Source organism: Cydia pomonella, chromosome 18 (assembly GCF_033807575.1).
Source record: "Cydia pomonella isolate Wapato2018A chromosome 18, ilCydPomo1, whole genome shotgun sequence".
NCBI classification, from domain to species: Eukaryota; Metazoa; Arthropoda; class Insecta; order Lepidoptera; family Tortricidae; genus Cydia; species Cydia pomonella.
Genome location: NC_084720.1, coordinates 16084227 through 16111646, shown reverse-complemented (window position 1 = coordinate 16111646; position 27420 = coordinate 16084227). Strand labels below are relative to the sequence as shown.

The following is a 27420-nucleotide window of genomic DNA, read 5'->3' as shown; positions in this document are numbered from 1 at the left end:
TCCCGTTGAACGGAAAAATAGAGATCTCAAGACGCAATTAGCCATACTCGTAGGTGACAATCATCGTGTCTGGTCTGATCAGCTACCAAGTATTCGGTTCGCAATGAACACAGCGACAGGTTCGACCACTGGCCATTCACCTGCTTATCTGACATTTGGCCGCGAATTGAGAACCCCTGATGACAATGAGCATGATTTAAGGGAGATAATTCTGTCAGAAAATTTCATTCCGGAAATAACGCCGAAGTTATTGACCCTAGCGGAAACGCTAAAAAGAGTAAGAGAAGTTCAGGAAATGAAGGAGGAGAAGAGGAAAGAATATGTCGACAAAAGTAGAAGAATTTGTCCAAATTATAAGCCTGGAGATCGAGTGATGGTAGAAAGCCACGCCGTTAGTAAAACCGCTCAAGGATTTAGTACAAAGCTCGCGCCTCGGAGAGATGGGCCCTACACAATCCTCAGCAGTCATGGACCAAGTTCCTTCCATATTGCCGACCCTAGCCATCCGAACTGTAGTATTGGATTGTATCACGCCTCAGCATTGCGCCCATACCAATGCAATAAAGATAGCCCATTGCCATCGCCTGCTATACCAATCCGCAAGAGAGGTCGTCCTCCAAAGAAACCTGTAGCCAAGGAAACATCCCAACGCACTTCGCGCCCGCGTGGTCGTCAAACTCGTCAACGTGATAATCTGGCTTCCTCGCCGAGACGTCTTCGGAGCCAGAGGGGGAGATTGTAATGCAACGTAAAAGAAACCACCGCGCGGAGTAATAATATTAGTCATACGTGCTATCTGATGCGCCCGGTATCGTAGGAACCCGCCTTACCCCGCGCGCGCGCAGCCCGCACGGTCGCCCGCGCCTGGCCTTTATAAGGCACAGCGCGGCCCCGGCTCGCGCAGTTTGTCTCGCGCAGCGATCCGATCACATTGACATGGGACGGAGTAGCTGACTTGACGAGCAAAGCATCGCGACCGCCCGGTATTGCTTCCGTAGCACGGTACAGTGCCGGTCAGCCGCGACGCACTTATCTAACTGCTAGGACGTACACTTTGTACTTAGGAGTAGTTGCGCTAATCGATACTTCCGTAGCACGGGATATCTTTTTGGCATTGCACTACGTTTCGTATGCATGTTAGGTTAAGTAAACCGTAAGTTGTAACATTTAATTAGTCTCTTTTGTTATGTTGTGCCTTTAAATAGTTTCATACGCTAAGTCCTAGCTTGCCGCTTATTTGTTAAAGTTAAAATCTTAACATAAACTCTGTTGAGTTGTTTTGAATATGTTTGATTTTCTAAACGCTTAGCATTATTTTAGTTTCGCTTGCTCTGCACTATTATTTTTCATTGTAAACTTTTAGTTTTCTTAAACGCTAGCCTTGTCTAATGTTAATGTTTGCACAATAATAATTTACGCTTGTTGCTTACTGTTTAGGTTTGTTATTTCTTACTTTTAGTACTAGCTTGCCGTACTGTTTTCACAACATTTACTGTGATACATTCATTTCATTTCTTTTAGTTTTGTAATTTCTTAGTTTTAGCTAACGCTTGTCATACTGTTCCTGTAATATTTACTGTGGTGCGATTTTCTTGACAATAAACGTCTCGAACTCTGCCGTGGTGGTTTCTATATTCGAACCTGCATTATACAAGTATATTTTTAAAATAAATAATGGTATCATTTTTACAGAGTACTTTGATGTCAAATTATATGTTATAAGAATTCTTTTATTTAAAAAAAATAACGGTTTAAAGAATTGTAAGGTGAAATAGGTCCTTTTATCTCATAGAGTAAAATCTTACAGCAATGTCAATCAATAGTTTCATTTTACAACCGGCTTCGAAAACATTCAAAACCACTACAGGGCAAATCACCTACGTAGTGACCTAATATAATGATTACTACACTATGGAATATCATTTAAACGTTAAAAAACATGTTTAAGCGTTAATAAATACTATGATCTGACTACGGGCCGCCGGCCAACTAATGTGCGTTAAACTCCAACCAAAATCGAAGGGAACTAACAAAGTTGCGCTAGGGAGTGGGTCTACGACATTATACTTTTTAATGTATTGCAAAAAGCAGTTCGCTACGACACTGCACAATTTCAAATTCTACCTGTGATATCTTATGTATTTTTTTATTGCAATTATATTTTGAATTAAACCTTTGCAGAAATAAAGCTTGAAAATATCAGAGTTAAAATTTATAAAATTTTCAATTATTTTCAAAAATGTAGGCAATATTTTAAGATTATTCAGTTTTTTTTTTGCAAAAACTTGCAAATTAGCGATCACACGAATACTGTATAAAACGAAATCTTTAAACTTAAGCGTCATCTAAAACATTAGGTTAGGCTATGTAAAATATAACCCTGTCATCGATTATTTAGAATTTCTGTACGGTATCAAGTGTTAATATATTCGATATAAATATGATTTAATAAGTATTCATAATTTGATAGTGCACATAACAGTTAAACTTGGCGGTGATCTGCCGTGCACACAAAAAAAATCTAGACACAAAAGCAAAGCTGCCAATTGAATTCGCCTTTGTTGGGTATTTGCATGATTCTAATAAATATTTAAATGAATACTGCTCACTGCTGATAAGCAAAATCTTGCAGAATGCTGGAATAAGTATTATTAAAAACATTAAGTCAGGTATTGTTTCGTCTGCAGTCAGCAAAATGTTCATTGCTTCGCATAAACTAGACAAAGTTCTAACTTTAAAATATTTACCAGTACCATAGATACATTGATTGAGTAATATGCGTAAAATCAAAGACAATTCGTGCTTCTAATTTCACAGATAAACGAGATGGTGCTGTACAACTCCATACATTTTTCTGTAACTCTGATCAAAAGTTGACGTTTGACAATTCAGTGTCCGCAAAACATATGGTCAGTACAGCGCCACCTGTTTTATTTGTCAAACTAAGGGGCACGTTTTTTTCTTAGACTACGTTTCTATTACCATCAATTTTCGCGCTAAACGGGTTATGGTGTAATTTTGAGCCGTATACGTCTATTTAGAGTGCTACTGATAACCTCATTACAGAAAAAGGTAAAATATGACAAACAAGATAGAAATACATTTCCAATCTCAAAGAAATTCCATCTCAGTTCGTACCAACTTCGATTTCTTTGAACACCGCATTTACATATTCCTATATCTGTAGACCCATTCCCTCGCATTCGTATATTTTATAGTTGAAATTATTTGAAATGATCCACATCTTATGACAGATTGATTTCTTTGCAAAAAATGTAAACAAAAAATCGGCTTAATACAAATCATACAAAACATTCGATCAATTGTTACCCAATTAACACTTAAGATTACTTAGAGACCGATTCGAACCGATCCGATTACAAATGTATATCATTTTGACATCACTCGCCTGAGTACAAGTTATAAAAAAAGTTGAGTTCGAATGCCGCTTCAAAAGGCCTACCGGGAAACACGTAAATCGAATCAAAATATCTGCCTCTCTATCGTTCGAATATGCAACTTGTAATAGAGAGAGATTTCGCGTTTTGCAGTAGACCCTCAGATCATGTTAAATAGTTTCAACCATAACAAAACACTTTTGACGCGACTAGTGACCGCACACGGAACTTATTGTCAACCTTAATCACTGGATAAACAGGGACCGGAACCGGTATCGAAAAGCTAACCGGTTATTCTATTTGTCGTAGCAAAAAATAAATAATATATCATTGAACCGATAAAACAATGGTACAAAGTTTGTTTTTTTATTTATTAAAAATATCTCCACAAAAGTAATCATAACCGGCACTCACTGCGGTAAAATTGTGAAGAAACTAAGAAATACTTCTCGTGTTTACTTCTGCGAAGTTTTTCTTTTTTCTAAGACTAAAAGTCGAACTATAACCTAAAAACCGGGACATATAAAGATTTGTGGAAAATAGTATTAAAAGATGATTTTAAAAATATTTAGGAAGGCTATAAAACATACCGGTTAATTGTAACCGGTTATCGATATAAGTTTTTCAATAATTCGAAATACAATCGATACCGGTATACCGGTCCCTGGACAAACATACAATAATAACGGTGAAAACTAAATGCGAATATATTAGGATCTCTGTACACGATACATTAGTGAACTGCCACGATACATCGATACACAAAATAATGACTAGAATTAGAACCTATCAGTAATAAGTTTCAGCTAATGTGCTACGAAACACCTCACTGAGTTATAGAGAAACACTTGTTGCCTTTAAGACCCAATGTACGAAATCTTTTATGCATATTAAAAGTTTTGTTCTATTAATTTATTTAAGGATAAATACCTATATGCTGGGCCCGTTAAGTAACGAGCAGAGCTTTTTTGTGTTTGCAATTTTTTCATCTCCGTCGCTACTGATGGTCGGACCAAGCTAACTTTACACAGATTTTGTGCTACCATAAACCTTTAAACAAACTGGCATTAATCATAATTATGTTGATTTCACCAATGTCAAGTCTTACACGATGGGTTGCCGGCAAGTTTAAATATTTCGGTTTTCCTCCGAACTTTTATAAGAACGCGAACGTTTTAAGAACTCTATTGTAACCTAAAAAACCCGATTAATTCCACGAGCGTCGAAACGGCCGGCCAGCCTGGTGGTATGCCACGTAAACATACACACCGACATAGGAAGAAATTGGTTATTATTGCTCTAAACCGGTCAATTAAAAAAAAAAGCTGTTCTCATAAAAACCGGTTTAAAAATAACGGTTTTCCGAGCGAGACCGAAATTAAAAGGTTTTACGCCAAGTACATGATAAGGGTTTGGAAATTTAACCGGTTTCCGAGCCTTGGTTACCGGGTGTCGGCTAAAGAATGGTGAAACGTCTAATGGTCTGATTCTCCATTAGCTGCAGACTTCCACGTTACTACATAATAAGATATCTCTAGAAATGATAATGCAAAGTACAATGAGATTTCCAAGAAAATTAGCCGCTCTAAAATTCAAACAAGCGTTTCTCTACAACCCAGTGTCATTCGTCTAAGACGAAACTAAAACGCCCTAATTTGTACTTTATTAGTACACGTTAAAAACTTTATTAGAATGACAATGTTAACTGCAAGACCCTCTGGGGATAAGTAGGCATCACACGCCGTCGGCAAAGCTCAAGTTGCTTATGAATAATTTAAAAACACGCCGTTTAGGGTGGTGACGTAAACGCACAACACTTTAAATATAAAACGGTACTAAGGCATGGCCACTGCGAAAGAAGAATTTCGAACGTTGTCTTGTAAAGAGTAAATGCGGGACAGGCATATTTAGTACAAAAATGCTTGTGCCGCACAGTGCTGCACATTAGTGGAATCCCTCCTTAACAATTACACTATTCGCGGATAAATATATGGAATTGAATGAATGGGTTGTATCGCATGACTTAATGACACGCATGTCTTGTTAACCCTTTACCAGGCTGACAGTTCAAAAATGACAATCGAATGTCAGTCTTACTCATCGAAAATAGAACACATGTTTGAAGAGCCGCATGTGGGAAATATATATCCCTTAGCCTGGTAAAAGGTTAAATGCGATAAATTAGTGAAAAACGTACCGAGTTTTAAGGCCTACTTCAAAAGAGTGCCTAATAAGGTAGCACTGAAAACAATATAAAAAAAAACTAAAACACTGGCAACACTTTTGGTGCGTTTACGTCTTTGAACGGCTGAAAATACCCTAGTTTGACACCGTCTTATTTAAATAGGATTAATAATCATACGATTTGTTCCTATTATTTGTATGAAGCCCAATAGTTTGTATAAATAGATACCTATAATGTTAGCGTTATGGCACTTTATTAAATGGAAATTTAGACCATTAAAAACAATGCTCTCAATAGGACAGAAGTGATCAATTTTCTTATTTTATTTTTTTATGATAAAACAAATTTTTCGGTCTTTTTATATACGGTAAAACGATAATATAGACTAAAACAACCTGATACAAATGATACAAGCAAATCGTATTTAGTGTACATTTCGATAATTTCGCTGTCTATGACACAGCACTCAGAACATTGTCCTAATAAATATTAATTCCTAAGTATATACCAATCTTTTAATATACTGCAAACCAAAACAGTTATTTTTCGGCTTAACAAAAGCTGCCTGAGATTTATTAATGTGTAATAACTAATAAATATTTCAAAATGTTCTGAATCCCGTACAAGGTAGCGTTTAGGTACACATTTAATTACTGACTAACATTTGTGCGTTTCGACCTATTTATTACTCCACATCACGATACTAAAGTACTCGATACATACACCGAACAAGATACTTATCGTATAATTATAATATCTTTATATGATATACTTATTGCTGTTTCTGTCACACAGATTACAATGAAGAGCTCGATTTATCTCACTTATATTACTTGCTGGCATTTATATTATTTATCTATTCTTATGTTAAAATTTATATTTTTGTAAATTTGAGAAAAACCGCCTTAAAATAACATATAGCTATTTATGAATTTTATGATACAAGTGTGTAAAGTTCCTTAAGTAAATATTCTGGGTGTTTTGCAACGATTAATGAATTGGGCACTATAATTAAAAAAAAACTTATATCTGAATAAACATATAAATGCCAGCCTCAGTTGTACTTTATGGTCATTGCCTCGTATCAGAATATGAATCCCAAATTATGGCCTGCCTGTTAAAAACTACGTAAATTTTGGTATTCATTCCTACAAGGTCCCTATACACGATATAAACCGACACATTTTAAATACTAAGCTATGTAAGCTATACATTAAAACTCTTAACTCCTCAACCACGAACCGCACGCTCGACGCTGACGCCGACCGGCATACATTACTTTGTTTTAAGCCTTTATTGAGACAGAGGGAATATATTCCCACATGGTGTTTCAAAGTGGAAGAAGTCAATTTTGCATAATTTCTGACACATCCTTAAGGGTTAACCAATGTACGCTCTGAACGTGCGTTCCGTGGCCCTCGGGTTAAATGAACAATGAACAACGCAAAGTTTAAAGAGTCTAAATATATTTATTGCTTTCTGGGTTCCTTTTGCGGAAGACTTTACTTCGAAGCCGATAGTTTCAGGTCCACACTTTCTAGGTCTTGGTTTACGTTTAGCTTACTTCTTAAGATGATTTGGCAAAAATGTGCACCAAATACATACTGCTTTTTACCATCCACGAATTCTCTGAAATCGGTCTTGTTTTAGAGGTAAAGACAATTCTTGTGAAAATTTGTTTCTGTAATATCCAAGTGAAAAACGCCTTTTGGTTACGACTGGGTTTAGACATACCTACTGTCAGACATTAAAGTTTTAAAGGAAACTCACAATTTTTATCTATAAAAAATACTTATTCGTTGTAAAAATCTACGGAAAAAAAATCTGTTTTTTGTCAAATTTTACCAAAACTCATATAACATTTTTTGCTCCATATTATCTCCGGAATGCGTGGTAAAAACCTGTCGGATTTTACCAGCCCACGGTGTATATATAATTATGTCTGTCAAACCAATGTTGTCAGTGACAATATGATCAAAAACTATTTTTATCCCTCGTTTTGGGGTAATAAAAAAATAAGAATATCTCTGCCTATGCTCTTACTCTACTGACAAGCAACTCATGCCAAACTTATCCAATATTTTATAAAAAAAAACTTCAACAGCTTGTAGGTTAAACTTAACGCACAACTTAAGCGCTTTCATGGTAAAATTCCTGCAACTTAACTTTTAGTTTTAGAAAAATAAATTTAATTAATTTATAAGCAAAACTGTGCTAACCTTTCTAAAAATAACTTGGTGGTATTTTCTTTTCTTTTCTTTTTGTAAGATAACGATATGTTTTCTGAAAGAGCAACGTATTTGTATGATTTGATGTACATATTTATATTTTAATCAAATTTCTATAAAGAAAAGTAGCTACTGTATGTAATTGTATTATTTTTATAGTAATCTAAATTTTATTTTTAATGTTTTGATGCATCTTATATAAGATGTAATGTTTTGAAAAGATGTGTCCTGCCGAGTTTCTCGACGATCCATATTGGGATACCCTCTTCCAAATGAGGGGGATTTAAATTTTCTCGGGTCAGAGGTATGGGATTGGAGCCGTTGTAGCTTTATTTGACGTTCATCAGCGCATTGTAATATGCCTACTTGAATAATAAACTCTTTATCTTTAGTCAAAGTGAAATCACAATATGCCTGTTTTAGTAGAAGTAAGCTAAGCGTAGACTAGACAAACAATACGTGGTAGTGCATTTGGACTATTCCGTTTGTACATGGAAGGACTATTACTAAACACCTATTAAAATAATATCAACAACATCTAAATATCTCTCAATTCAACGACATATTGTTACCATTCGGAATCTAGTACTAACACTATCGACGCCTAATCTTTATTTGGAACTATAATAAATTCCGAAAGCATAGCTTCCTACCCTTCTTTACTCATTTCTTCAACGACGCTTCATAATACCTTAGATTTGATACGTAGCCATTTTTTCCTACTTAGATCCATCGCTCTTAGTCGTATAATTTGAATCGATATGATTATATATTACAGACATTTCACGATAAAATTTAGTTTTATGATCAATCGATCAACTTTACAGCAACCTACTTTTGCTATCGTTGAATTTTACCAAAGATTTATCAATTGTAGAGAAGTTTACATAAAATTCATGCCATGAATGTGAAAGCTAATGTAGATGGCGCTGTATTATGCGATAAATCTTGTTCCGTCATCTTCCTCAACATTGACTATCATATAAAACTTGTGACTCTTTACAAAACAGCTGTCTAATTTAATTACGAATAATGGGAGAAACACTATAGGGAACGTGCGTGAACTATAGGGGCGAGCACACCCCCTGCTTATTGGCGCGGAGTGTAAATGTCAAGTTTCAGCTTCCAATGTAGCCCACAAGATGGCAGAACCTAGAATGCACAAAACGGGCGTGGACTGTAGAGATCAGCACATGCTTTGGCGTGAAGTGACAATGTAGTTTATATTTCCGATTCAGGCCACCAAATGGCAAACCCTCCAACACGCACGGCCCCCTATCGCGATTAGTAAAGAATCACCGTTGCCAGCCAGGCATGATAGGCAAAGTTGACGAAGTTGACGGACGTCAAATGTTGACGTTTTACAATCCAGTTACCACAAATCAAACGTCAGCATCTAATTTAGCCGTCAAAATCGGTGCACGACTTTTTCTACACATTTTCTACTACACTTCCACTTTCAATAACTCTTTGATTTTACTCAATAGCGACTTCTTAGTGTAAAGCCTGAGTGGACGCTCGAAGCGGAGCGTTCGGCGGGGCGTGCAGCGTGGCGTCGGGCTCACAAGTGCTGTGAGCAGCGTGCACTAAGGCCGCTCATATATGTTTGCATTTGTTTAACATGCACGCCGCACGCCCCGCCCCGCTGCACGCCCAACTCGAGCGTCCATTCAGGCCTTACGGCTTACACTTAGACATCCATGAACCTTTCAGATTCTTTAGCAATGCATTAAGCTCGACTCCCAAAGCGTATAACTCCAAACATCATCATCTTGATTTTCCACAGTCCAATCGACCTTTTCATCTTTTCCAGTAACAATATGTGTTCTAACAACAAAACGCTAAAGGCAATGGTCTAAAACTAAGTTTAAACATTACTTGGAACTGTCTAAGGCCTTACTAAAGGGCTGTGCGCACTAGATGCGTGAGCGTAGAGGTACACAATGCGCGCTGTAATGTACAGATAGTTATGAGAGACGGCACACTGCTTGCGTGAGGTGTGCGTGTACGGCTCTAACATTTTATCGCACGCGTACGTACGTGCTTACGCACACGCAGCCGGTGTGCTCTAGCCTTAAATCACTCGTCTTAACTTTGAACTCAAAATATCATAACTAAAACGGTTTTATTTAAAATTAAATTGTCAGAATAACATTTTTGAAGAGTAGTTTTCTTTAATAATAAGATAATTATGTTCAATCAGAGGGTTTTATAAGTACTTTATATAGTACATATTGTCAAAATCATAGTTGACCACAGATTGAATCAACACTTAGCAGATTGGTCCTCAAAGAAAACTGTTATACCTAATTAACTTTAAATTAGTAAAAAATAAAATATAACAATCATTAGCGTTACAAATATCTTAACATATATAGGCCCTGCTTATTTTAGTATAGTTTTAGGAATAATAGTAGGGATGTTAAAATCTTTAAGAGGTAGAAGGTTAATTTACAAAAAAAAGGTTTTGGCATAGAGGAGATGTAAAAAGGCTTCTGAAACGTGTGCTTTTTATAAGTTTTTTCCTGTAGTAAAATATATTAAACATTTAAACATGGACTAAAATATAATATAAATGGCCACTGAAACGTTCACTTTTTGACTGGTGGGTATGCCATATACTTAAATATACAGGTACATAATAAAAGTAGTAGTATTAATAACATTAAATCATTTTTCTAACATGGCTAATAAAATTGAGTATAAGGAAACAACAAAATGCCTCATTTTTACATGATTTAGAAACTCAAGCTGTACGACCAATGATATTGTAAAAATGTATCTATTTTTTATTATTTTCTAACATTCTATGATTGCTTAATCAGACCTATTCAATATAAATAAACAATAATGTCAGATCTGCAACTAAATAAATACAATAAAAATCCAAATAGGTTCACTTCACCATTGGAGGTGAATGACCTAATTAGAAACTTTTATTCAATAAAGAAGTGAAATGGATATAAACATAAAAAATATCAGCTTTGGCTTGATTTAACACAATTTTCTTAATACTTAATGCAACCACTCATACCCATTTTATAAAAGGCTGATTTCTCGAACACCACAAAAAATAATCACCAAAATATTAATTACAATACCACTGGTTCGCACAGTAACCAAAACGACGTGCCCTCGACGCGTCAATCGAATCTGAACCTAAAGGGGTTGTGTTAAGGCTTACGTTCAGGAGTCGTGGCGGCGACGGCGGCGGAACACGAGCGCGAAGATGCTGCGGAGGCGCCGCCAGCGCCGCCGCCCGCCGCCCGTCGAGATGCCGGTGCCCATCAACGAGGACTAACGACAAATTTGAAGCTTATTCACTATTTAATAAAGTCGACATTAGAACGGCGCCCAACACCGTCGAGATACTTGTGCCCAGAGAGGATTGAGGATAAAATTGAGTCTTATTTACTATAGAATAAAGTAGATATTTGATCGGTATCCAAAGACAATAGGCGAAGGACGCGAACCCATCAATATACGTAAGTCACTAGATAAGTTTTGCAATAGACAAATATGAAACAAAGAGGTGGCTTGTATCGTTATTGTAATAGGGGCGATTTTCCGCAACTGGGCGACTGGTGCCTAACATGACCTGTTATGACACTGGTTACCATACTCAAGTCGAAGGAACGCCCTTGTGTGTGCTCCGTTGACGTCAGGCATGGCTTGTTTGGCCTGTCTGCATCCAGTCTGGTTTCTCCAGTGTTCTGTGTATAGTTTCCCTGTGCGTGCCAGCAGCATTGAGCGTACTTTTCTAAAATAAGTAGATAATAAAAAAACCCGCAAACATTGTCTATGAAAATATAGTTTTAAAAAGTATATGTGATAGGCCCCCGCTTGGTTTCATATTAGTCTATTGTAAAACTTATCTAGTGACCTATGTACTGGTCCCATTACACACTGACTGGGCACAAATTTGAATATTATTTACTATTAAAGAAAGTCGAAATCTCAACGGCAACCAACTTCGAATCAGCGATAACTTCCAAGTTATTATAAACTACCCTGTTTCATAGGCAGCAAAGCTGTTATTTCAACAGAAGAATAGGTTGAATAAAAGCTCAGTCAAGTATTTTTTATTAAATTTATTTATTACCTGTCTCTGTCGCTCCAACCGGCGTATCTCACGCACGAGAGCGTGGAAAGCGTCATCGACGAAATGTCGCAGAGCAGCCGACGTCTCAAAGAACGGGCAACCGAGCTGCGTGGCGAGCGCTGAGCCTTCTTCGGTTGTCACCTGCAACAAAAACTTATAATTAGCAATAATAAAAAAAAAAAAACAAACGAAGATTTTAACGTTATATTGTATCACCTCGAATAAATATCGTCGATATTTGTTTAGGAAATTTTTATTTAGGCATTTACGACATGTCTCGCTTTTTGATGTCTGATGTAGTGTATACATAGACGTCTCGAGCACGTCATGGTGACGTCACTCACTGACAGTTACGGTCAGGTGATGTTAGACCGGCGAGCAGAGTGGTCGTTTCGCGTGAAATTTGTGTTGGCGAACCGTTGGAAATACAGTACAGTGGCAACGAGGATGGGATCACATCCTGACAATTTAGTTCATGGCCAACATGTATGTCAAGTATCTTCAGTAAAGAGGTCCTTATAAACTAGTGACTCTGTGGGCTGTAGACCTCGCGATAAGATCTTTATGCCACATAGCACCATTTTGAACATTTTCCAAAAAACTAAACAACAGAAAAATTCTATGTAGCTACTGAACCTTACAAAATTTCACGAGATTCTGTTGAGGATTGCGACCTGTAGAGAATATCCGGACATACGAAAGCAAATCGCCCGAGTCAAAACATAAACCTTCGCTAATGCTTCAGTCAAAACACTAACCTGCCGACACCTAGGAGCCAAATCAAGCTTATTCCCAACAAGTACAAGAGGCAAGCACTCCGTGGGTCGCGCCTGCGCGAGCAGCCGGCGATACTCGGCCGCGGCGCGGAAGGAGCGCCGGTCCGTTACAGAGTAGCAGAGCACGAAGCCCTCACCACACCGCATGTATTGCTCCCGCATTGCTGTGAACTCCACCTGGGGAGAAGATGGTTGCTTTAAAGTTTTAAACTTCTGAGGCTCTTCTAGTGTTAGTGAATACTTGAGTATATGAAGCTTAAATTCTTTATTGTTTAGGACTATTATAACATTTTTTTTAATTTATGTTCAAAATATTAAATATAAATAATAATAAACGTCGACACAGCAGCCGTGTTTTATAATACATGAACTATTTGGAGCCACTTTTGACCCCTATGTAACTCAAAAACTATTAAACATAAACATATTGAATTTGGTTAATTTTTTTAAGACCCTTAAGGCTAAATAGAACCATAAACTTCATGAATATAGCTCGAGTGGTTATGTAGATAGAAACATCTAAAAAAAATCTAACATAACCCACCTCCAGATGCCCTAGCAAGTTGAAATTTGGCATCCAACTAGGTAATTGTATGGTTTTTTACTAATTGCAATATTTTTCAAAAAACAATTTTTATTTACACTCTAAGCGCTTATCAAATTTGTAATAGCAAAATTTATTTTAGTTTCGAAATCAATGATAGTTACTACTAGCATATAAAATAGACTTTTAGAGGAAGTCAAAATGTTGCAAACATTTGCCCAGAAGACCAAATCTTAGAGTATGCCACTCAAATTTTCTGAGGTAATTTTTAATAGTTATTCTTATAAACTCAGACAGATTTTAACTTACTTGTCCCGCTGTGTCCAAAATGTCCAACAAGGCTGGTTCTCCATCAATGACAGCTTGCTGCTGATATGAGTCCTCTGCAAAACAGAAAAAGATGCAGTGCAATGAAAACAATACAATACAAAGCTATAACTTTGATGCAACTTAACAACTAACAACATCAATATCATGTTATATGTATATCTTAATCCTCAATCAATCCATTGTATGTGGCTCACCTAGAAATCTGGATTATATGTATATGTCCTATGTTGTTCAAATATTTTTTCAGGCCTGAGACTGCAGCACTAATATAGCTTTGTGGCCTCTTTAAAAAACATGATATCTTGAATACAGTGCAAGCAAACATTATGTGCACTGTACAGAAAACAGTAGTGTGCACATACAAATTGTTTATAAACAATTCGGAATTCAGTAAACCAAACTATGATCTTGAATCTTGATGCATAAAACATTTAGTTCAAAATAAATTGAAAACAATTCATATTAAAATCATGTATAAAATTTTATTTTTTTATTTTATTATTAAAATAATGTGGGGCAAATCCATGGATAACAAGATAAATAAACATTGACGCATACCTATAGTAGGGTCATGGTAATCCAAGAAACTGTGGCTCACGAACTGAAGAGTGACCGCCGACTTGCCCACCCCCCCGTCTCCCAGCACGACGATCTTGTACACCCGGAGCCCGCGCGACGTCCCCGCCGCCTCGCCGGCCATGCCTCCACATGCCTGGCCCTTCGGACCTTGGCCTCGCCCGCCTTCGCCTCCGTCACTCGCCGAACCCACACCGCGCCATCGCCCCACACCGCACAAACCCAAGATCACCACCGTGATTGCTACTTAGCAGAACAGGGATTTGTTCATTTGTTAAAACGCATTGTGTTCATAATAAATTATTGCAATAAAAATCGACAGCTGATTATTGTACGCGATTGACATTTCGACAGTGTTGCATTGTGTATGTTGGTATTCTTGGTGCAACAATAGTAGCATTCATAATTTAAAGAAGTGAATGTGACGAGAATGAAAAAAAGAAATGAGAGTCTCACGTCTACCAACTTGACTCTTAGTTATGCTTACTGCACAAGTATTGATATTTGATATGGATTTATTATTTTAGAATTATTTGATAATCGTTTTTCAATACAAAGACTGCGAGATACGAAATCCTTTTTATGAAATTTGGAATGCGTCTTAAACATATCTGTGGCGGCTAACGTTCAAAAACTATACTTTGCTTTAATTAGTTTAATTTTTATTTTTGGTTATTATAATTTTGACATTATTTCATTTGTTGTACAGTGATATATGAACAAGATACAAAAGATTCATTATATAATGATTCTTAAAAAATGGTTTACTACAATTAAATTCATTATATTTTCAATTTTTTTTTGTCAGTCAAGAGTAAAAATGGCGGGAATATGAGTGCATCCATCGAAAACAAATTGTCTGTTTGGCTGTCACTTTCCAATTTTTGTAAACAAATTTATTTTATTATCAAATTAAATAATAGTTTGAAATGGCTCACATACAGTTCGTTGATGAACTCGTAAGAGAATATTTACTATACAGGGGATTTACATCGACTGTGAAAGCTTTCGACAGTGACTTGAAAACTGATAAAGACAAAGGTTTTAGGGTGGACAAGATTGTGGATCAAATTTTGCATTTTATAAACGTTTCTGATCTCAACGGCTTAAAAGAGTACTGGTCCCATCTCGACAGTTTGGTTTTCTCTAAATTAGAGATACACGTTCAACCAGGTAATGTATTTTTGATCTTCAAAGCAATGTTGGAAATTTTAAGTAAATTTCTAAGGTCACCACATTTGTTTCAGCTGTAAGAAAATTAGAATATAGTCTCTACAAGCTGTATTTAGTGACGGCTGCACAAGGTGCCGGCGGTGTGAAGAATGAACGCGTCACAGAATTTTTTGCTAAGATGCTGCCAGAGTTGCAGGGCCAGAATGAGTGGAGGGATTGGTTCAGTAAGTATAATATTGAATATAAGCACTTTTTCATACATTTTTGATGATGTTTAAAGAAGGAAATCCGTAATCCGTCAAAAGTTAAACCTTCTGTCTTCAATAAAATGTAATTTATTTCAATAACAAATGCTTGTGATTAGATTGTCTTATTAAACATTTTATCTAGATTCTATCTTAAACTCTTAATTTACTTTGGTCAAATTAATTGATAATGTAGATGAGGACACTATAAATTGCTTGAATGTGTAAAGAAAAGACATAACTAAAATAAATGTCTAAATGTCAGTTTATGCTTAAAAATTATTAATAAAATAAATGATTCTTGTTTGTTGCCTCTTTCAACATTCAGCAGGAGGACCAAGCAAGCCGTACAAGCTGGAGAAACACCTTGTTTGTCCCTCTCCTCCACCTTAATAGGCGGGTCCACATAGAGCACAATTTCCTCACACACAAAACGGCCTGTTTAGACATGCCTCGGCTCAGTGTGGACCTGGCTAATAAATAAAGATTTGCTTCTAGTACAGTTTGTATCATCCATGATGATGCGCAGATTTTTCAAATTGACTTACATGACAATACCCCATAATGTGTCAAACCTTTAATAACATGACACAATCCATACTTCTACAATCAATAAAACTTTTTCTAGTGCTCCCATACATCCAAAAACCAGAAGAGAACCCAACGTTCAGTCTGTTCTTCACGCGGGCATGGCAAGACAGTGTGCTAGTGTCGCTGCACAATCTGCTAGCCACTGTGTTTCAGTGCATGCCGCAGCCTACGCTAACAAGTTATGAGAGTGACGTTGCTATGGTAAAGAGGCTACAGGATGAGTTAGCCGCGCTTAAAGGAAAGGTAATATACATTACACAAGTAATACATGTTAAAATGTAAATAGTGTTTAAGATTTTATATTGTTGATATGTATTTCTGTTGTTGGCTTGCAAAGTCTATGGGCCCTTGACACCTGAATTTTTTTACTAAATTTTCCTATAATACACACTCAAATCTGAACTTAAACACTACATCTCACATAATTTATCAAAATAACCTATTTTAAACCCTAATTACTTTTTATAAGCTGTTTCTTGTAGACATAATTTAAATGAACTATATCTTTTGATTGAACTCATTCACTCTGCAATTGACTTGAGATTTAACTCGCTCAGTAGGCGGGTCCACACAGCGAGCGACCGAGCACGTACGGGCGAGGCAATTTCGGCCAGTGTAGACGTTTGTGCGTAAGGAAATTGCCTCGCGCGTATGCTCGCTCTGTGTGGACCCGGCTAGTAACTCATCTATCTCAGTGTTACTTGCTCCCTCTTTCCCACTCATGATTTGAATGAGCCAGCCCAGCCAAACGAGCGAGACAATGCGAATATGCGAAACAATCAGTATCAGAGCAGTTCGGAAGATTTCAGAGGATGCCTCTGCATCTGACAATATAGTCTACAGATCACACGTGATGTGAGCGATATATCTCCGCGACCGAAAGATATGAATCAATCTTTTCAACTTAGTGAAGTGATTTGCTTATCTCTAGTTTATTTAGCATTGCACCTGAGTTTAGCTTATGCATAATTTTGAAAATATTAGGAAAATAAATTTCTTCTGATGTTATCCCCATAGCCCATAGCATGGTTTAAATTTATTGCGTCAAACGAGAACTTGGCTTCCTAACATCCTCAGAAAAATTATAACCGTAGCCTCTTTAAGGTACTTCGGTGTAATGCTCTTTACATGCTTAGCTCGACTTCTAATAGTGCCCAAAATAAACATTTTAATTTCATTCCAGACTCATCAACCAATTGACAAGATTTCTCCAAGCGGACACCAATCGCGATTAGCGCAATACTCGAGACTCAGCGGCCCTCTACCATTGGTGGATGACTTTTGCGCAGTGCCATCAGAGCAGCTGGACAGCGGAGCCCGCGAGGCTAAGGGGCTGCGGGGGCTGATCCGGCAGATGGGCGGCAGCCCCGGCGCGCCCAGGAGCGCGGCCCGCAGTCAGAGCCAGAACTAGACACATAGTAATAGTAAACGGGTCTGGTGTAGACAGAAAGGGGAAGCTGATCTGTAATGGAGATTTATGATAAGTGTATCTTACTGTCCTATGTACGATTCTTGTAATATGGACTTTATAATACAGTGTGTATTTTTGATATAACCGCAAACTTAAACTAGACGTAGGTTTTAGTGCTATATAACGATTCTGGTTTTTTTATTTATTTAGTCCTATCTAACAGCACAAATAATTTTCAAAAATTTTCGAGCGGCAATGTATTTCGTACATAATAGTCACTTGTGACAGTTGTGACGTCGCTTCATCAAATGCGATACATTGCTTGCTGAATTATTTTATATGGGTAATAAGTCGTCTGTATTTTATAAAACCTATGAAGGTGTGTTCATTAAAGCCTAAACTATCCTTTGGTTATGCGGTCGTATCAAAAATACACGCTGTATAATAAGGTAGAAAATCAAATGTAAAAATAAGTGCGCCACAAATGGAAACAAATTTACAATGTAACTATAGAAACTGGCGGTCTTGTTGCTAAAAGCGATCTCAAGGTGTATAATAGTTGTAGATTTATTTTTAATAGGCATAAATATATTAATGCATTCCATAATGAATTGTCGTTCAATCGCGATTAACGAGTGATTGGAATCAATTATTTACAATTAGTACAGTATAGATCGTGTCATTCACGAAGACGCGTGCAATGACTCGTAAAGTTATGTTAGTAAAGGTTAGATTGGACAAATCTGCGCGTCATTGTGGATGGCACGAACTATACTCGCGCCTGAGCTGGTCCTACCATTAGTGGACGACTTCTGCGGTCTCGCGAATCGCGTTCAATCGCGATTAATGATTAACAAGCTAATTGTAATGTTTTAAGTTAATCGGTAATCAAGATGCCTTAACACTTGCCTGTACCTGGCCAAAAAGCTAAGTAATATATAGTCGGGATCCAATTAAAGAAATCGCCTCCATCCATTGACGGCATTGACATATATATCTAAGGACGGGAGGGGGCTTACGGACAATAAGAATGGGGCCAGTACAGCGGTGTCACGCACACGAATCCGAGCCAATCGTGCAGTCTCACGCCGCAATTCGCATCGCACCACGCGCGCGATTGGCCGCAACTAGGGAATGCAATAACCAGCCTAACTTCATAACCGGTTTCGGTTACGGTTATGGCCGAAAAATAACCGAATATTCGGTTATTCAACGTTTATTATAAATTACGTATAAAACTAGCTCTACGTGACGTAAAATCATAAGATAAGCAGTATTCATGAAAAATAAACCCTACTTTGTTTTTCTTTAGTAATTTTAATGAGTTTTTAAATTATAAATTTTAGATTTACAATCAACAATGTAAATATATCTATCACAACCAAATCAACATTAAAGCAAATGGAAGCCAGCAGCGAAGTTATTTGGTTTCGATGATGGTGCCGCCCTTCCACACTCCGACAGACTTATGAACTTTATCATTATCATAGGTATTTTTTTTTTGTATCCGATATTTATTTATTTAATTTCTACTGCAATAATCTGTATTGTATTTGCTGAATAAATGTTTTTCTCAATTATCAAAATTACATAAAAGCAATAAAATTAAACCAATTAACAAGTGAAATAAGTAGGTAAACTAGGTATCACATAAGTAAAGAGAGTAATATTAATAATCAAATTAGCGATTATTCATAAGTATTTTTTCAATTTAACATTTAAATGTAACCTAAGATTCAATCAACAAAATATAAATTATACACAAAAATCACAAAATAACTTACACAAAACTCACTAATTATTGTCCTTCGTCGTGGTACTCGTGGAGTTATCTTGTAAATACACAAAATTTGTGCTTTTAATACTTTAATTAACCAGAATATTTGTGAAAATTGGCCCCAGTATTGTACTGAAACTATTTTATTACGCCATATTATTCTTCAAATGAATGCAATGGTTATAATCGCCACCCAGAAACTTAATAATATTGAAACAGTTGCGAAATTATAAGTTATTGCCAAAATATCATTCATGGAAAAAATAACCGAAAATATCCGAATTCGGTTATTCCTAAATTCCAATAACCGGTTATGTGATCAGACCAGAATAATCGGTTATAACCGAATATTTCGGTTTCGGATTTGCATTCCCTAGCCGCAACTAGTTCCGTTAAACTGCACCATTAACCAGCACTATTCTTAGTTCCCGTAAGGCCCGTCCTTAGATATATATATCAATTTCCATCATCTTTCCTAATGTTACAGTAAATTGTGCAACGAGGGCGGTAAGTGAAATATTGTACGATAGACTCTCGTACGACGACACCGCAAGCTGGTATGAATTAAAGACTGGAGTAACAATATTCTTACCCCCGGAGTTACACACAATGTTTTTCATCACTCTTGCGAAGAAAAAACTAATATATAAGCGAAATAATTCTTAAATACGGTGAAAACTCAAACATTCGTCCGCCATATTGTCATATTTTGACAGTTTTGGCATCGAAGGCAAAAGAGTAAAATAAAACAGAGCAAAATAAGAAATCAGTTTTTTTAAGAGTAGCGCGTTGAATAAGTGGTTAGTTTTTAGGTTATATTCCCACAAATAAAACAACTTTCTATATTTACTAAGTGGTGGTATATTTACACGTAATTCAATAGGTTAATCCTGTAGGCGTTTGGATGGATGGTAACGTAAACGAGAAGCCTCCAGATGAGGCCGGTGATAATGACATGAATTGGGAGACAACCTCACGTAAACCCAACTTGGATTTATCGCCGACCCAGCTGGAGCCTTCCCCAAAAAAACTGTAATCGCCCCGATAGAGAACTACATACCGTTGGGTAATACAAATAATACAGTGAAATAGTAGTAATGTCATAACTCATAATGTTACTGAGTTAAATAAAAATAATCCAATCGAGGTAGATGAAAATAATACAGTCGATGTAAACAAAAATGATCCAGTCGACTTCAACCCACATTTGTACAAACACCAGTCTAGACAGCAAATACCGAGAGTACATTGCCGAAGATTATGGAAATGGTCCATAATCTTCGGCATTGTACTCTCGGTCTCCGAGTATCCAAGTCGCTAGAGACTAGAGAGTCCGCCCTATCTTCCAATGCCTCTCTGAAACCCATCAATGTAGGCCTTTTGCTTACTCAAGCAAATGTAAACTACATCCAGAAGGAAGGTGGTATTACGTCAGTAGGTCGCAACAGAGTAGCAGTTACTTTCTCCACAGCAGCTGATGCAAATATCTTCTTAAAACACCCACTACTAGACAAAAATAAGTTAACAGCTGATATTCCCTTCTACCATGTATCGCGTATGGGAGTTGTACGAGGAGTTCCTTCGGATTGGACTATGGAGGAATTAGTCAACGGTACAAACCTCAAAGAATGCAAAGGGAAGATCCTTAAGGCTCGCCGTCTACAACGGAAAGTGACAAAAGAAAATGGCTCCTCATCCTGGGTGCCGACCCAATCAGTGGTAGTTACTCTCGAAGGGCAATCCTTACCATCAAAAATCTTCGCCTATACACCTCACTAGTTGTAGAAGTATATCCACTGCCAATTATTCAATGCAGGAAGAGCCTTAAGTTTGGACATATTCAAACACAATGCCGGTCTGATGCTAGATGTTATAAGTGTGCACAAAAACACCCCGATGATGGATGCAATGTAGCACCGGAACATGTGACATGTATATTTTGTACAGGTAGACATTTTGCTACAGACAAAGTATGCAATGAACATGGTCGACAAAAGGCCATTAAACTCGCCATGTCTGAGCTCAGAAGCAGCGGCACGGTTTTCAGCAGTTTGCAGAGCATATTCAGATGTAGCTAGTCATGTTTGGGCAGGTTACAGACTCCTGCCGATCTTCCCAGTCCCCATGCCACCCTAATACTTTCATGCCAACTCCCCCGTCCACCACTTGATATCGTAAAGACCGTATATCGCACGCCCCGGATGAGGACGAGGGTCTCCCTCTCCCCGGGTTATGATAGAGAAGCCCTCAACAATATTGTCCGAACTCCCCCACCCCAACTCCCCAATGGCCAAGCTCTGAATGGTTCTTCTTACAATAGAATCACCCCCAATGAAGACCTAATGGAGCTCTGTTTAAAATTTGTAACAAATATAATCGCTAAGTGGAGCGATTGCCTACCGAACGACGTTGCGCCCTTAATGGTTACACTCGCAGAAAGACTTACATTCCACAACGCCGGAAGTATTTAATTGGTACAGAAAACATATAGATTCTCCCTATATGTTTCATGTAATCAATTAAATACTTCCTCTCAGGAGAATCTGCTTGGTATCCTAAACAATGTTTTTGACACGAGGAGATCCCAGGTGACTGGAAGACCCAAGTTATTATTTCAATCTTGAAACCTACTAAAAATCCAGACGAGGCTAGCTCGTATCGACCAATTGCTCTTTTAGCGACAATGGGAAAGATACTGGAGCATCTGATTAAAAATAGACTGAAATGTTTTGTGGAAAACAGGGGTATTCTAGCCAATACTCAGTTTGGCTTCCGAAAGGGCCGTAGTGCAATGGCAGTTTAAGCATTTTAACAACTGAAATTCGACTTGCCTTTTCAAGGAACGAATATCTGCTTGGATGTTTTCTAGATATCTGGGAATTTAGATATTTAAAAATAAAGTAAATACCTACGATAAGGTTCCCGTTTCCTTTGACTAAATTCTTTGTTTTGATGTGTTGTTTGTTGGTTTACTTCGCATTAAAAAAATTAAAAACAAACAGTTGCGAGCCCAAAACGCATAAGAGCGTTAAATGGATATAAGTACTTTTGTGATAGACATAGATATAATATTCCTAAAGATGGAGTCTAAACCAGGTGTCACCGTAGCCACACACACAGATACATTTTATGTACGATTATCCATTAGCATTTCTATGATGTTAATTTTGAGTAAAGAAGAAGCTTCCATTAATCGCTATTCCGTTCCGCTGTGTGGAGATTATCGATACATGATTAAACTCGACAGTCCACATTCCTAAAACGCACACATACACAGCTTGCCCACCACCTAAGTGGCTACGGCTTGAGTATCAAATTTTGTACTGAGAATAGACAACGGGAGGGCCTTGATTAAGCTAGAAGCGCTCTGGCAACACTGGCCGTATGGGGAATATCTGTTTGTGTTTTAGGTCAGCGTGACACGCAATAAATTTTCACTCGGTTTTTCACACATCAAGCTTTTGATATTCAATAAAAATGGGGTACGAATATTGCCCTACCTGCAAAAGACCATTAATAAATGAAGCGAACCTCAGAGTACTGCGGATTAGATGGGCAGGGATCGGTATTGGAGTGACTGTTGGTGGTGGAGTATTAGGAGCTTGTCTACTGCCAATATTGGGATTCGGATCTGCTGGAATCGCTGCAGGATCATGGGCTGCAAGTGTGCAGGGACCCGCTATAGCAGTAAGTGAACAACTATAGATAAAGATTGTTTATTATTCAAGTAGGCATATGCCTAAACAACAATGCGCTTATGAACGTCAAATAAAGCTAAAGCCAAATATATTTTTATAACTGTACCCGTACCATGAGTCACTGACAGTGTCAAAACTGACTTATACGCTATCGACAACGTAATTTACATTCTTTACATCTCGCTCGCACTTATAAGCAAGTACGAGCGAGATGCACAGAAAATAAGTTACGTTCTCGATAGCATTTATGTCAGTGCCGAACAGGTGGTAGCCACATTGTTCTTAAAAACTATATAAATAACATACTTTCATAATTCAATTTGGATAGATGAAACTTTACAGTTTTGCAATGATTCCCGAGGTAATTAATTGATTTTTCACCCCACCAACTGGTAAAGGCCCTCTTGATTGTTCAAAAACGAATAAGAAAGTTGCATTTTATCCACATGTGGGGCAAAGTAATCAGATGCAGATTTTGAGTTGTTTGCTGGTCGAATTGACTTTTAAAAGATGATTTTGAATAATATATTTTTTAATACGTTCATTTGTATTTGATTTAGTTTGATTTTTTTTTTTGGTTTCATAGTTAGTATATTCCCCTTGGTGTGGTAGAAAATTTTGTGTTTCACTCGGAGGCAATGTTTGTTGAACCCTCATACCTTGAAACCCTTGCAACACTCAAGATTTCCAATTTTGAAATCTTTCACTTGCTTGAGTATCAATATTAGCACGAGCAGTTAAACAACATTGCCCCCTTGTAAAACAAATAACTATTCTTCCAGGCTGGATCAGCATTCGCCATATGCCAATCATTAGGCGCCACTGGGCTTGGAATATTATTGTTTGGCGCGGTCGGGACAGCAACTGGTGGTGCTGGTGCTCTTAGATTGATTTATGCACACCGGGCCTTATTTAATTGGTGCAGCTGCAATTGGTGTTGAACGTTTTCTTTCAAAGTACCTTACAATTATCACTTCATTTTCTCTGCTATTAATGTTTTTTTTATTTTATTTAAAGCTGGGATTAGACATAGTGTATAAAAAATCTTCCGCTAAAAGTATGTATTAATAAAAAGTTATAATAATAATAATAGCTAATTATAATATTGTTTAAGAAATTAGTTTATTTTTCATTAAAATAAAATACCTGAATAGCTAAATTAAGATCCCTTTACATATTCTATCACACATACATATGCATGTCATTTATAAATAATAAATATCTTTATTCAGTAATAAAGGACAAATATTTGCTTGCGTTTTTGTTTACAATTACATAGATATAGTTATTAACTTAGCAAGTAGATATAGCACAGTACAGTTACATGGCCAACTCCAGTCCCTAAGTCAATAGAATGAGGTGTACAAATGGTCAATTAACTGCACTCTTTAGTTCAGTTAATTGACCATTCAACTGTATCACGGTGGAAACAGGATTCGCCATCCTCTATTTTCAATATGTTAATATTGTTAACAATCAATAAGCGACATCATGTTATTCATACTTATAGTAATAATTTTTTATTAATATTTGTTTACATATAGGAAACTATAGGTCTATGACTGGAAAGATGTTACTTTAATATGTATACTTATCTGTTTTGTAAGACTGTTTCATAATAAGTAATTTAAAAATAAGATTACCTACTGTGATAAATCTCGCTGCAAAACTAGTAGGTAATACCACAGCACAGATAGTGCTTAGATAACTTGCGCATAATCGCAATATATCAGAAGGCCTACCGCGAACACCGAAGTTCCCAAATTGCGGGATCTTTCTCTGTCACTCTGATTACGCGTTAATTGGAGTAAAACAGAAAAATGCCCGCAATTTGCAATGTTCGGTTTTCGCGGTAGGCCCTCTGTATTTTATTTTTTATTTTATTTTATTTCCACACATACAATTATCATTACAGGCTGTACCCAATGCGATAATGTAGCAACAAATTAAATATACAAACAAACAAAAAACAAGTACCTATATCTAACAACTAAATTTTTAACCTACATACTACCTATTCAATATAACAAAGAGTTAATACAGCTACTTTTGTGAATTCACTCATCGTACATGAAAATAGGTCTATATGTGTGGCTATGATGTTCAGGGTACGCACGGCGCGTGTCATCGGCGCCTCGCGCAGCAACTTGGTGCGCCCGCGCGGCGCGGCCAGCAGCCCGGGCTGACGGCGCGCCACACAAGAGCGCGGAACACAAATACCCACCGACCCCAATATATCCGCATTGTATATCTTTCCCCTAAGCAGTTTAAAGATATATGTAACGAGTGCTAGCTCCCTTCTGACTTTCAACTGATTGTATCCGACCATGCCTAAAATAAACAATGTCGGATACATCAGCGGATAAAACGGGTATACGCCGTATTGCCTCATATACATATACCTAATAAACTTATTCTGTATCCGCTCTAACATAAAAATATACTTTGCTTCGTGTGGAGCCCATATTTCAGCATTGTATTCTAGCTGGCTCCTGACCAACGCATTATACAAAGATGTTATAGCCTTCATATTTGTGAATCCATTAGCCATCCTTAGTACAAAACCTAGATTCCTGAATGCTTTTTTACAAATGTTCGAAATGTGCTTTCGAAACGTTAACTCAGTGTTAAAACTAACTCCTAGATCCCTTCTCACACTGGACTTTCTTTGGACTCTAATCATTAAATCTCCATCTACCTTATAACTGTTTTGAATGGGAGTACGTGCCCGAGAGAAAGAGATAGTCAATATAGTCATACATTTCTTGGTATTAAACTGTAAAAGATTTTTCTGGCTCCACTGTACGACTCTGTCGATATCCGCCTGCAACGTTTTACAGTCATCACCACTATTTACGGCCAGAGACAACTTAAGATCATCCGCAAATAATAAACACTTAGCGTCTTTTACTGTTTTAGGCAAGTCGTTTATCATTAATAAAAATTCGAGAGGCCCTAAATTGCTACCCTGACTCACGCCTGATCTAGTAAAATAAGGTTTCGACCTGTGCCCTTCATATTCTACATATTGCTGTCTATCCCTCATATAGTCTGCAAAAAAATTAAGTAAGTGTGGGGTAAAACCGAAGCCTGCCAACTTTGACAACAACACGTCGTTATCAACGAGATCGAAAGCTTTTTTAAAGTCAAAGTAAGCAGTATCGGTTTGACCCCCGCTATCTACTATAGGTATTATCTGCGCTACGTGACTCAGAAGATTGCTGGCCGTACTTCTTGTCGGACGAAACCCGTGTTGCGCATCCGCGAGCTGCGCGCTCACCTGCTCATATACTCGTTTGTGAATAGCCGATTCAAATACCTTTGCCGGTGTCGACAGAACCGCTACCGGTCTATAATCCTCTGCCTTATCTCCAGATCCACCTTTCGGTACCGGTATCACTCGAGTAATTTTCCAAATTTCTGGGAATACTTCTAGCTTAAGACAGAGGTTAAAGATGTGCAATAGCGGCTCCACCAGCACCATTCTACAGTCCCTAAATACGTACGAGGGAATACCATCCGGGCCAGAGGATTTTTTTGGCTTAAGTTGTTTAAGGGCTCGCCGCACGTCCTGTAAATCTAGCCTGTCAACATGAACCCGCGCCGCGCTGTTCTCAGTGCCCGCTGCCACTATTGCGGCGCTAACCTCCAACTTTGGCTTCTCCACGCTGTATACGGAGTGAAAAAACCTAGCAAATTCAGTACTTACTTGTTCACTGGACAAAGGTTCTCCATTCATTAATATTGTTTTCGTACCTCTGCTCCTTCTTTTAGATTTAATATAATTCCAAAATGATTTAGGATCTCTTGCCATATGATTTTTGATAATGTTCATGCGTTTGTTTTATCAGATTTTTCAATCGAGCCCTGCACTGAGTAAACGCTTCGTAGTCTACGGTTGATTTACTAGATTTATACTTTTTATGAAGGGTAGCTTTAACTTTGATATTCCGAATTATCTCACTCGTGTACCACTCAGGATAGATGCATTTGGATAGTCCCCTCTTTTGTCTTTTTTTTGGAACACACTCCTCTATTATAGAATTCAAAGTATCGTAGAAATAAATTAAACTCTTTTCTAAATCTAAATTAAACAAAGGTGTCCAGTCAACTGCAGCGATTTTTGAATATAAAAGTTGAAAGTCGGCTTTGTTAAAGTTCCATTGAGATATATCGGGGGCGGGTTCCTTGTTGCATTGCGGGGTATGCCGAGCATCGCGCCGAACGCGCGGGCGCACGCACACCGCCAGCGGCGGGTGGTGCGCGTCCACCGGCACAAGCGGCGCTGTCGCCGCAGACACCCGCACCTCCGACCCCTCCACTAATTTGTTCAAAACTAAATCTAAACAACGACCGTTACAATTATTGATTTCATTACTCTGAGTG

The 27420-nt window shown here is 37.5% G+C and overlaps 2 protein-coding genes across 2 annotated transcripts; one reads left to right on the top strand and one right to left on the bottom strand.

Annotated features, from left to right (window-relative positions):
• Positions 1 to 6598: 6598 nt before the first annotated feature.
• On the bottom strand, positions 6599 to 14709 carry LOC133527929 (GTP-binding protein Rit2). Its single transcript, XM_061865125.1, has 5 exons — positions 14122 to 14709; positions 13543 to 13616; positions 12672 to 12866; positions 11914 to 12054; positions 6599 to 11108 (listed from the first exon to the last, which is right to left on the bottom strand). The coding sequence occupies exons 1-5, from the start codon at positions 14261 to 14263 to the stop codon at positions 10998 to 11000; spliced, it is 663 nt and encodes a 220-aa protein (XP_061721109.1). The 5' UTR covers positions 14264 to 14709; the 3' UTR covers positions 6599 to 10997.
• A 268-nt stretch (positions 14710 to 14977) lies between these two features.
• On the top strand, positions 14978 to 24290 carry LOC133527347 (WD repeat-containing protein 91). Its single transcript, XM_061864297.1, has 5 exons — positions 14978 to 15312; positions 15387 to 15536; positions 16186 to 16391; positions 17332 to 23023; positions 23817 to 24290. Exons 1-4 carry the CDS (start codon positions 15069 to 15071, stop codon positions 17557 to 17559), a joined length of 828 nt encoding a protein of 275 aa, XP_061720281.1. The 5' UTR covers positions 14978 to 15068; the 3' UTR covers positions 17560 to 23023; positions 23817 to 24290.
• The last annotated feature ends 3130 nt before the right edge of the window (positions 24291 to 27420 follow it).

Excerpts from the sequence above, each read along its gene's own strand:
- LOC133527929 (XM_061865125.1), bottom strand. The coding sequence starts at position 14,263 with ATGGCCGGCGAGGCGGCGGGGACGTCGCGCGGGCTCCGGGTGTACAAG. Across the intron at positions 13,617-14,121 it reads TTACCATGACCCTACTATAG|AGGACTCATATCAGCAGCAA; the intron begins GTATGCGTCAAT and ends TCTGTTTTGCAG. Across the intron at positions 12,867-13,542 it reads TTTTGGACACAGCGGGACAA|GTGGAGTTCACAGCAATGCG; the intron begins GTAAGTTAAAAT and ends TCTTCTCCCCAG.
- LOC133527347 (XM_061864297.1), top strand. The coding sequence starts at position 15,069 with ATGGCTCACATACAGTTCGTTGATGAACTCGTAAGAGAATATTTACTA. Across the intron at positions 15,313-15,386 it reads AGAGATACACGTTCAACCAG|CTGTAAGAAAATTAGAATAT; the intron begins GTAATGTATTTT and ends CATTTGTTTCAG. Across the intron at positions 15,537-16,185 it reads TGAGTGGAGGGATTGGTTCA|TGCTCCCATACATCCAAAAA; the intron begins GTAAGTATAATA and ends AACTTTTTCTAG.